This window comes from Calliphora vicina, chromosome 3 (genome assembly GCF_958450345.1).
Source record: "Calliphora vicina chromosome 3, idCalVici1.1, whole genome shotgun sequence".
NCBI classification, from domain to species: domain Eukaryota; kingdom Metazoa; phylum Arthropoda; class Insecta; order Diptera; family Calliphoridae; genus Calliphora; species Calliphora vicina.
The window spans coordinates 78,127,539-78,139,431 of NC_088782.1; the positions used below are offsets into that span (position 1 = coordinate 78,127,539).

Consider the following 11,893-nt stretch of genomic DNA (forward strand, 5'->3'; position numbering starts at 1 on the left):
ATTTTTTTTTTTGCTCAGAAGAAAGCTTATGTGTTTTCCTTTAAAACCCTTTTTGTCGCTTAGTGGGATGCGAGTGGGATATCTATAAAAAAAATGTTTTGTAACTCAAGACATACAATTTTTTACTTTTTTTTGAAAAATCAAAAACCTTTTTGACTTTTTTTTTCCAAAATGGACTCTTTTTTTATTAATTTTTTTTTTCTCAAAAGAAAGCTTAGGTCTTTTCCTTTAAAACCTTTTTGGTCGCTTAGTGGGATATCTATCAAAATAAATGTTTTGTAACTCAAGACAAAGGTTTTTAAATTTGCACTATTTTAATTTTTTTCATATTTGTGTGTAAACCTTAAAAATTAAACTTACGCAGAGAAACTAGACACATTAGCCTTTCCGATGGTATGTAACATACCCAACTAAAATTTCATAGCCTCGATACTGTAATACCCATAATATGTTAACCTCAGGAATAAAAATCACTTTTTTTCTATGGAAATGTTGAATAATTTAATTTTGTTATTTATTTGTAATAATAATTAATTTAGTATATAATAATAATAATAACAATAATAATAAAAAGATGAATAATTTAGTAAAATTTAATCTTAATCACAATAGATCAATTTATATAATAACTATTTTTACACTTAATTTATGAAGTTTTTAAATTTTCAAATATCCATACTTTTATCCTCCTTATTTGTCACCTTTATTAGCTGCTTTTTTTTGTCAATCCTTTCTTGGCGTTATTAGATTCAGCTACTGATTTCGCTGCTGGCTTCTTTTTTGGCTTTGGAAAGAAATCGCATTGAGTAGATGCAGAAAACTTTATTTAATTTGAGTCTTCCTTGCCATCGATTGTTCCCGCAGCATCGAATCTGCTCTTTAGTGTTTTCAATGTTTCCTCATGATCCTCTTTGCTACTAAAAACTATTTTAGTTTCTTTACAATAATTCTTTGCCCAATGGAATAAAGCAGTCGCATCTAAGATGCGATCTTGATGAGAGCACTGGAGGCTATACTTCGCTGCATTTCTTTTGAGGTTTGCTCCAATACCATCACATGCTCCTTTACCATGAGCAGTAGGATGAAAATGCCACTCAGCTGGCATTCCAAAATCTTTTTCATGAGCTGTAAGATTTGCGAAGCTACTTTTGTTTTTAAAATGTTGACGAGCTCCGTCCGAAACGTAGTATACCTTTTCTACTGTAAATTTTGATTTTAGATAATTTAGTATTATCTTCTGGTACTCATAAACTGCAACGGTGTCATGTTTTAAATCGTCGGATATGATTGCCATACTTTTGTGTTCCAGGTTTTCTTCTTTCATGTAGTAAATAACTACTGTGAATATAGTTGCTTGGTCGTTATTGAAGTGGAATGCTTGTATGGAATCCTGAAGAACATATTTATAGTTCTCTGCGAAATCAAATGAAATAATGAATTCACCAGACTTCAAATGTGTTTTCAAGTCCTTGAAGAATGACCACTGCTCTTTGACTAAAAAGTCATGGGTTCTCAAATTTAGCAATCCTCTACACAGTTCTTCCACAAAATCATCCACATTTAAAATTATGGTTTTCAGTGTGCATCTTTCAGTCTGAAGCCAAGATTCAAATTTTAACTCCTCAATACATTCTCGATCAAAAGAGTTGATTAAATTTTCTATGATGGATGTGGTTTCCGGGCAATTCGAACATTCACCTAAGTGGCAAGAAGTTGTAGCATTAGGGCACATAGTCAATTTAAGGCAATCGCGGTAATGGTGTAAATCTTCTGATGAATCATCTTTTAAGTAATTTAAGTTGATTTCCTTCAACATCAATTTAACATTTTCATGGTAAATACAAACACATACTGTGTGAGTTCCGCTGCTTCCTGCAGCGGAGGCCAAACGCAATGTTTTGGCCTCAGTTGTGTAAATTTTGTGAATCCAATTTTGACATCCTCGTATTCAGATTGAAATGTTGCGAATAATTCATTCAGGTTACAGAGAACCATTCTCTTCTGCATTTGAACTTTCTTGCCATCGATTCGTACAGACATCCAGTCTTTCATCCCTGGCATCAGGCGACTCATATCATCTCGCTGATAAAACTGAGTTATTAGAGATTTAGTATCGCACACCAAAGTTCTTTTTGTTTGGGAGTGTGAGAATCCCATGCTCAGCAACCAATTGTTTAGCAATTCTTGCTTTTTGTTGAGACGTTCCAAACTCAGTCATTGTTTTTGCAGAACTCCATGTTCTTGGAGCAAGCGTGAGAAGTTGAATTCTTTCAGCTTCACTCTGTGACGTTTTGTGTTTCTCTTTTATTTGTTCAAGAACTTCTACTGCATCCTTATGGTATTGGTTTCGACACTCATTCGTTGAATTTGAAAAGTTAGAATAACCATCATCATCAACAGTTCTGTCTTCATTCTCGGAATTACTTTTGTTTTCATCTGGAATAACTTCAACGCAAGGCTCATTACTATTCAAATTCGGTAATTCGTTCAACTTTCCGAGCTCTTTCCTGCATGATCCACAAATTTTCAATTGTTTTGACAGCGTAGGGAATTTTTTTAATAAGCCGTCGGAAATATTTCGCATATCTGATGATCTGTGCTTCATTTTGTTAAAGGGATTAAAACAAAAAGACGAATAAATTTCATTTTCAACCTTAGCCTTTTTAGAAGTCGTAGACATTTTGAATTTTGTAAGTATTTATGTAAATAACACACGTCTTAACTTTAACGCTGTTTCTAAAAAACTGATTTCCGTATGTCTTCAGAATGACAATAAATAGTTTTTTAAGATCATATAGGTAGTACGTTTTAATGAATGAGTCTAAAATATTTTATTAGGGTCAAGAAGGGCTTACATACTGAAGTACCTAGTTTAACCAAATGTTACAAATAATAATAAAAATAAACCACCATATAAATAACCTACCTGTCAACTTCTACCTCTCCACCAACTTCTTAAAGTCAAATGTCATAAAATAATAAATAAACTGGTACTTCGGAGAAGGGCCATAAAATATTTCCACTTGATTCCAAAAATTTGTTTCTGGGGCACCTGATATTTTAACAATGAAAATCACGTGCGCTGAAAACTACCTCTAGGATTGACTAAAAAAGCCGCAAGATACAAAACTCAGACAAATTTTGGGGGTGGAAAATTAATAGCGGTCGGCCTCATATTGCACCCCTCCAGTGGCTATTATCGGTCAGTTGTTGTGGTTTTTATTTTTAAGGTTTTAGAAACACTTACACACAAATATGAAAAAAATCAATTTAAAAACATTTGTCTTGAGTTACAAAACATTTATTTTGATAGATATCCCACTCGCATCCCACAAAAAAAGTAAAAAATTGTATGTCTTGAGTTACAAAACATTTTTTTATAGATATCCCACTCGCATCCCACTAAGCGACAAAAAGGGTGTTAAAGGAAAACACATAAGCTTTCTTCTGAGCAAAAAAAAATTAAAAAATGAGTCCATTTTTTTAAAAAAACTCAACAAAGTTTTTGATTTTGCAAAAAAATTAAAAAATTTTAAATCTTGAGTTACAAAATATTTTTTTTGATAGATATCCCACTCGCATCCCACTAAGCGACCATATAGGTCGCTTAGGAAAAGACCTAAGCTTTCTTAAAAAAAAAATAAAAATAAAAAGGGCCCATTTTGAAAAAAAAAAGTCAAAAATATTTTTGATTTAAAAAAAAAAAATCAAAAATATTTCATTAAATTTTTTTAATTTTTTTTTCGAAAGATTGCATAAATAGCTATCTAAACTATTTGGGACACATTTTGCTAAGAACAATAGGTAATAAGTTATATGGATAAAAAAAACACCTGTTTGGCCAAAATGTCAAATTTTAACCTCCTATAACTCAGAGAGTTCTTGACCGATCTTGTTGAAAAATGGTGTCCGAATTACTATCCAATAGAACTAAAATTTCATCGCGATCGGAAGACATCGATTTCAAAAGTTGGTTCACTTGACGTGAAATGCCCCATATATTTAAAACTTTTATTAAATTTTGCATACGGTATCATTTCCACTAAGTCAATCTGCCATGTATCTAAAATACCCTTTTGAATAAATCGTCGGCGCTGAAAGTTCTTTCTCGCTTGACGATGTAGTTCATTAACAAGAATTTTTTACTCATAATTATAATTATATAATGTTAATGCTTCACTTCATTTAAATGTTGTGTACTAAAGTGTAAACATGTTTCAACACTTTATATATCCGTTCACTATGATGATTTGTGGGAAATCTACATTTATTATGAATTTGAAAAAAAATCAACATTTAATATCTAAAAACATAGATAGAGTTATCTGGTGTTTTGCTGAAAAAAATACACTTCCGAGAATTAACAATGTACAGTTTATTGAAGGTATTCCAGAGGATTTTGCTACTGCTGAAAATTAATCGGCTTTAATAATATTGGATGATTTAATGCTTGAATCATATAATAAAAAAGTATGTGAACTTTATACTAAGGGATCTCATCATAGAAATTTAGCTGTGATTTTAGTAACACAAGACATTTTTCATAAAGGTGCTTATTCCAGAGATATTTCTTTAAACTCAAAATCGTTATGTTTAAAAATCCGAGGGATAAGTTACAATTTCAATATTTAGCTCGCCAAGTATACCCAGAAAACTGAAAAGCTCTCGTTGATGTATATAATAACTGTACGCAACAAGCCCATGGTTATTTATTAATTGATCTTACTCAACAAATACACAACGCATTAAGATTCAGAACTGATATTTTCAATAAAAATCACTATTTAATATTTGCAAATATAAACAATGACCTCGAACCTAAAACTGTTGAAGGAGAACAAACATATTATTTACGATCTTAAGAAAGCAGATCCTAAACTACGAAATACTTATAGGCTTTTTACACTGAGCTTCATCTTTCATCTCTCATCAATTGGCAAGATGACAACATCTTCCCATAAGAAATATACAGAGCAAAAAAGCGTCATCTTTCATCATCTTCACAAGATGTTCCTATCTCATTTTGTTCCAATCATCATCTTTCGATAATTTTAGTGTCATCACTAAAAAAATTACATTTGTTTATATGTATAAAAAAATTAAACGTCACAAAATGAGCGGGACTGAACAAAGTAAGTAAATTTTTGAATATATATAAATTAATGAAATAAATATTTTAATAATATTCTTTTTAATATTTTATATTATTTTGCTTATATTTATATTATATTGCTCTTCAAGTGCAATTATTAATCCGATAATTGAAGAATTTTCCATATTATTTTTTTTCATTAATTATAATGTATTTAAAATGAAAGATGAGAGATGATACAAGTGTAAACAACTTTTTTCATTTTCATCATCTTCCACTCATTCCTCTAAGATGACGCTTAGTGTAAAAAGGCTATTAAACATGTTGATGATGTTGTTATTAAAACAATAAATGAAATAGTTTTTAATATAATTAATGAGCACCAGAAAATCAATAAATCAGTTCTTGACAAAATAAAACCATATAAAAATACAATTAGAAAAGTTTGTTCACCAGAAACCTCAATGAAACAAAAGAGGAAACATCTAATTCAAAAAGGAGGATTTCTACCAATTATTATTTCATCAGTTTTAAGTGGAGTTATTGGAAATATGTTAGAAAATGTCAAATAATTTATCAAAATTAATTGTTCTTAATCCATCAACTTACGATAAATTTAAAATTAAATATTCTGATTCTGATTCTCTACATCGAAAACTACTACCATTATATGTTTCACACACACTAAAAGACATTAATAAATGGTATTACATTAAACAATAATTAACCAAATATTTAATTGGAAGCCAAATACCATCTTCTCATCAAATTAAAAGTTCGAAATTGTGGACATTTATGCTAATGATAATTATTGTACGATTTGTGGATTTTTATATAAATTTTAATACAAACGAAAAACGAAAATTGCACAGGGGCACGACGAAAAGAACAAACACTTGTTTTTGATAAACGTTATAAACAGAAACTAGAAAATTTATTTGATATTTTTCTTTTTATACATGACAAGAGTTCTAAAACTGTAACTATGTAAAAAATTAACAAAAAATGCAGAAAATATTGGAAAAGAAATTACAGTGTGGTTACAACATATTCTTGACGTATGGAAATGAATTGAATTATTAATTACTATTGCAATGTGAAGTTATTTTTGATTTTAAGAAATACAAATTATTAGAAATATAAATCATTAGACTTTAAAGGCCCCAACATTCCGGCGGCGTTGAAAGGCTCGGCTTTCAAGGGTTGAGTAAGATGGCCAACTTATGCACTGGTCTTCGATATATGTTTGTTTTTGAATTAGACCAACGACTTTTTTGTATCATTTCATTTAAGAAATCCGTTGACCATTTTTTCCAAAATTGTTGTTTAGCTGCGGTGATTCGTTTCCATCTTTGAAGATTACTTATATCATGGCACTCAATGTTTTGTTCTGGTAAGGAGTTTAATGGACCACCAATTAAAAAATGCCCTGGGGTCAGTGGTTCAAAATCGTTTGGGTCATTAGATTGAAATGAAATTGGGCGAGAGTTCATGATTGCTTCAATTTCAATTAGAGTGGTTGATAGTTCCTCGTAATTCATGTTTGAGTTGGCTAGCGTACGATAAAGATGACCTTTAGCAGACTTTACCGCCGCCTCCCAAATACCTCCAAAATGTGGTGCTCTGGGGGGAATAAAGTTAAAATTAATAACATTTTTAGAACAAAAATTAGTTATATCATTTTTAAACGACTTATCCATAAAGAGTTTTTTGAGGTCTTTGAGTTGTGCATTAGCACCAATGAAATTTGTGGCATTATCGCAAAATATGGTCGAGGGTAAGCCACGTCGGCCAATTAAACGTTTCAGGGCAGCTATGAAGGCTTCAGACGACAAATCTGATACGGCTTCAATGTGGACTGCCTTGGTAACAAAACATACAAAAATTGCCACGTAACATTTATACGGCTGCTTTCCTCTTATTTTTAAGTACGTATATATAGGGCCACAAAAATCAACCCCACATCTTTCAAACGGTCTTGCAGGAGTTACGCGTACAGTTGGCAAGTCACCCATTACTTGCTGTAAAAGTTTTGGTCTATAACGTATACAGCTTGGACACGAACGAACAGTCTTTCGTATAAGATTTCTAGCACCGATTATCCAAAAATTTTGTCTTATAAAAGCCATCAGACCTTTTGGAACTGCATGGTAGTTTTTTACGTGAGTGTCGCGTACTATCACATTAACAAAATGACAATCTTTAGGAAGCAAAAAGGGGTGTTTGCGGTTTTCTGGAATATCAGCATTCTCTAATCGACCTCCTACTCGAATCAATGGGAAACCATTTACATTTTGTATAAAGAGACTAAGCGATTTGAGAGAATTGTTTAGTTGTTTGTTTTTGCTCAAAATTTTAAACTCTTCGTGAAAATAGTTTTGTTGAATTATCCAAACAGCACTGATTAACGCTCGATTATGTTCTTCTGGACTTATTTCATTATTTTTGTTTTTGTTGCGAAATCTGAATAACCAACATATGACACGTAATATTTTATTGTATGAACTTGTGCGATTTATAAAATTGAGTATAGAGTTATCGTTTGTTTGACACTTAAAAACGGTTTTACGAATTGCTGAATCAACGACATCGTCATTTAATGGAAACACAGTGTTCGGCCAGTTTTCAGACGGCTCTTGTAAAAATGCTGGGCCGGTAAACCAAATTGACGATGATAATTCAGAAACTGAGCAGCCACGGGATAGAATATCGGCTGGATTATTTGAAGTTGTTACGTGACGACAAGTGCAGTTTGAAGTCTCTTCCTGGATATCTGATATTCGATTTACAACAAAAGATGTTAAGGTAGATGATTGTTTTTTAAGCCACAATAATACCACGGTTGAATCCGACCACAAAAATATTTCAGGATTAAACTTCTCAAAAATAAACGATATTTTAGAATACAGTTTTGCGAGTATATGTGCAGCGCACAATTCCAATTGCGGCATCGTTCTCTTTTTAGTAGGTGCAACTCGACATTTTGATGTAATTAAATGAACTGACGTTTGATATTTTTCATTTGTAAAACGAGCGTATAAGCAGCATCCGTATACACGTATTGACGCGTCGCAAAATCCGTGCAACTGCAGCGAACCATGGCTTGGTTGTAATATGTATCGTGGTACTTTTAATAAATGTAATTTTTTAAGGCCCTCTATAAAATTAAGAAACGTATCCTTTACTTTCGGATTGACTTCAGTGTCCCAATTAATTTTTGTAATCCACAAATCCTGCAGTAAGACTCTTGGTTGAATGACAATAGGGTATACTAATCCCATCGGATCGAATATAGATGAAACCAACGATAGAATGGCACGTTTTGTAATGACTGCATATTGTTTTTTGGGTTGAAATGAAAAAAGAAACTTGTCTGTAGTAGGATTCCATGTAATGCCTAGTGCACTTGTGATAGCTTGCTCATTCATGTTCATATTTTTAGCTTGATTATTTTCCAAGTTCAAAGAAAGATTATTAGACTTAAATTTTGTCAATTCAAACCCACCTTGTTTTAATAATGATGTTGTCTCATTGGCTGGTCTTCATGATACCTCCACAAAATTTGCTGATATTGACGATGACATGGATTTATAAGCACCATTCTATACATTTTAGCGATGTCAGCTGTTAAAGCGTATTTCCAAAGTCTAAAGCGAATAAGCAACAAAAACAATTCATCTTGAATTGTAGGTCCAATGCATAAAATGTCGTTTAATGATTTCATTGAAGATGTTTTTGACGACGCGTCAAACACTACACGTAATTTAGTGCTTTCACTGGATGGTTTGAGTACATATTGATGTGGTAAATAAAAATTGGGTTTTTCAAGGTTTGGCTCTATTTGTGTCATGTGCCCTAATTCTTCGTATTCTCTCATGAATTGTAAATATTGCTTTTTTATGTTAGAATTAAGAGACAAACGCTTTTGTAAGTATTTAAATCTTTTCAAAGCAGTGTTATACGAAGAACCAAGTGTAAGAGGGTCGTCCTTGAATGGCAGCATTACTTGAACTCTTCCATTTCTTAAGATTTCAACACTTTTAATGAATTTTGCTTCACAGGCTTGATGTTCATCATTATAATTTGTTGTATTGTGTGATATATTCTCCATGGACCAAAATAATTCCAACTGTTTATTCAAATTATCATCATTATTGTGTATTGTAGTATATGATTGGAATTTGTGTCTATTATTCAATGTTTTATAACTTCCTGATACTACATATCCAAAGTAAGTTTCTTGTAAAAAGGGTAAATCAGCACCAAGTTTTATCTTTTTAGTACCAAGAATTTCAAAAAACGCTTCAGCACCTATTAACATGTCGATTGATTGCGATTTATTAAATTGTTCGTCGGCCAAATCTATATTTGAAGGCAAATTCCAATTTTTGATATCCAGATCTATGTCTGGTTGAATCCCTGACACACGATTTGTAATGTAAAAGTTTATTGAGTATTCTTTGCTATTATATCGAGAACGAATATCTGTTTTAGTTTCAAATTTAATTTTTGATGACGTAGATCCAACTCCAATTATGTTTACTGATGTTTTTCTTTTGGGTAAATTTAAAACTTTGGCAAAATTGTCTGTAATGAGATTTACTTGGGAACACGAGTCCAGAAGAGCACGACATAACTTTAACTCACCAAGAACATCGCGAACAAGAATGACGGCTGTAGCTAAAATTACTCCATCAGATGATTTTTTCAAATGAACATTTACGATGGCAGATGACGAAGACGAAGTTGCTGGAGGCGAAGAATCCAAAACCGGCGGCGATGAATCACTGTTTTGTGTTGTTGTTGTGCGATGAAGCATCGTATGATGAGATTTATTACAAACCTTGCATTTACTTTTAGATGAGCATTTAGAGACTATGTGACCTTCTGACAGGCAATTTATGCACAAGCCTAGTTTTTTGACCGTAGCAAAACGATTTTCACTATTCATTGCGTTAAACTTTGAACAACTACTTATCCAATGATCCAGACATTTGCATAAAGCACACATTTTTTGTTGAGTATAAAAGGCAGAACGATAATTTTGTTGTCGTTGTGTATGACGTTTTTGAAAATCTGTGTGGGCACCAGAGTATGAAGGGAAGTTTTCTGCAGATTCTAAGAACTGGTACCTTCGTTCTAGATACTTACAATATCTGTCCCATGATGGTAATTCCGCATAATCTAAATTTTCTCTCCACTTTATTTGTGTATCCTTGTCCGATTTCTGGCTTATTAAATGTATAATTAATGCGTTACATATGTCTTCTGCCGTTCCTAAAGACTTAAGAGAACCATAAATCGCTGAGGCACTGTCCACCAAACTTCGCAATTGCATTCCAGATGATTTATTCAAATTTGGCAAATCATAAAGATTTTGAATGTGCTCTATAAAAATTAATGTTTTGTTGTCATATCGCTCTTCTAATCGCTTTATTGCTTTTTCATAGTTGTCCGCAGTTATTTGAAACGCACGAACTGCATCCAACGCTTGGCCCGACAAACAATGCAAGAGATGATTAAATTTTTCAATGTTGGATAATGATGAGTCGTCATCAACAAACTGTTTGAAAGACGACATAAAGTTTTTGTATGTGGAATACTTTCCATCAAATTTAGGCAATTCGAGACTCGGCAGCTTACTATGACTCGCAAATGGAACAGCAATTGATGTATCAAAACTTTGTCGTTTGTAATTATCACCTAACAACTCTATAATTTTTGATTTTGTTTTGATACACAAATCCTCAATGTCAATTCTTGCTGTGTCTTTTGGATTAAGTTCTTCAATGTTTGTTTGTATTGACAACAGTTGTTTGAAGTATGCTTCAACTAAAGATAAACGACATTCTAATTCAGCAAGAGGCATAGAAGAAGAAATTAAGGCCCTAATTTTGTAAATCACGTCACCAAAGTGATGTTTATGTGCAAAGCAAAAAAATTGGTTTTTGTTTTGTGTACACAATTTTCAAATTATGAAAGGCAAATCAACGCTTGAATTTTTGTGCGTTTGTTTGGTTCACAATTTGTACATAAAACAAAAACAAATTTTTGAAATGTGTGAATTGTTGTTTTTGCTTTGCACATAAATATCACTTGGTGACGTGATTTACAAAATTAGGGCCTAAGTTTTTTATTCTTGTTACATTTGCTTTTGATGTTTGCCTTTGTTTTACAAGAGTATCTAATTCAGCCATATTAAGAGATTTGAAAGCACTGGAATTTTATCAGGTATTTAGTATGTGTGTATGACAAATTTGATTAACATTAAATGAGATCGTTATTATTCTCTTAATATTGTTGACTAATTACAAATTATGTTTTAAGTGAAGAGAGTTGAAAGTTGTTTGTATGTTGGTTGATGTTTCTTATTTTAACTAAATGACGAATGCACAACAAAAGGAGTTCGACGATTACAATAAACGAATGATGATATTAATAATTTTAATATTATTTTTGCACAATATATTTTCCAAAGTTTTTTTGTTTTTAAATAATTTAATTTTAGTTTTTTCTGAATACGTGCCCCACGTTGGGCGCCAAAAAATGTACGATTTGTGGATTTTTATATACATTTTAATACAAACGAAAATTGCACAGGGGCACGACGAAAAGAACAAACACTTGTTTTTGATAAACGTTATAAACAGAAACTAGAAAATTTATTTGATATTTTTCTTTTTATACATGACAAGAGTTCTAAAACTGTAACTATGTAAAAAATTAACAAAAAATGCAGAAAATATTGGAAAAGAAATTACAGTGTGGTTACAACATATTCTTGACGTATGGAAATGAATT

At 31.9% G+C, this 11,893-nt stretch overlaps 2 protein-coding genes across 2 annotated transcripts; both read right to left on the reverse strand.

Annotated features, from left to right (window-relative positions):
* Positions 1–6,288: 6,288 nt before the first annotated feature.
* Positions 6,289–8,043, reverse strand: LOC135955553 (uncharacterized). The gene has a single exon (XM_065505903.1). The coding sequence runs from the start codon at positions 8,041–8,043 to the stop codon at positions 6,289–6,291; it is 1,755 nt and encodes a 584-aa protein (XP_065361975.1).
* A 560-nt stretch (positions 8,044–8,603) lies between these two features.
* Positions 8,604–10,961, reverse strand: LOC135955554 (uncharacterized). The gene has a single exon (XM_065505904.1). The coding sequence runs from the start codon at positions 10,959–10,961 to the stop codon at positions 8,604–8,606; it is 2,358 nt and encodes a 785-aa protein (XP_065361976.1).
* Positions 10,962–11,893: the final 932 nt, after the last annotated feature.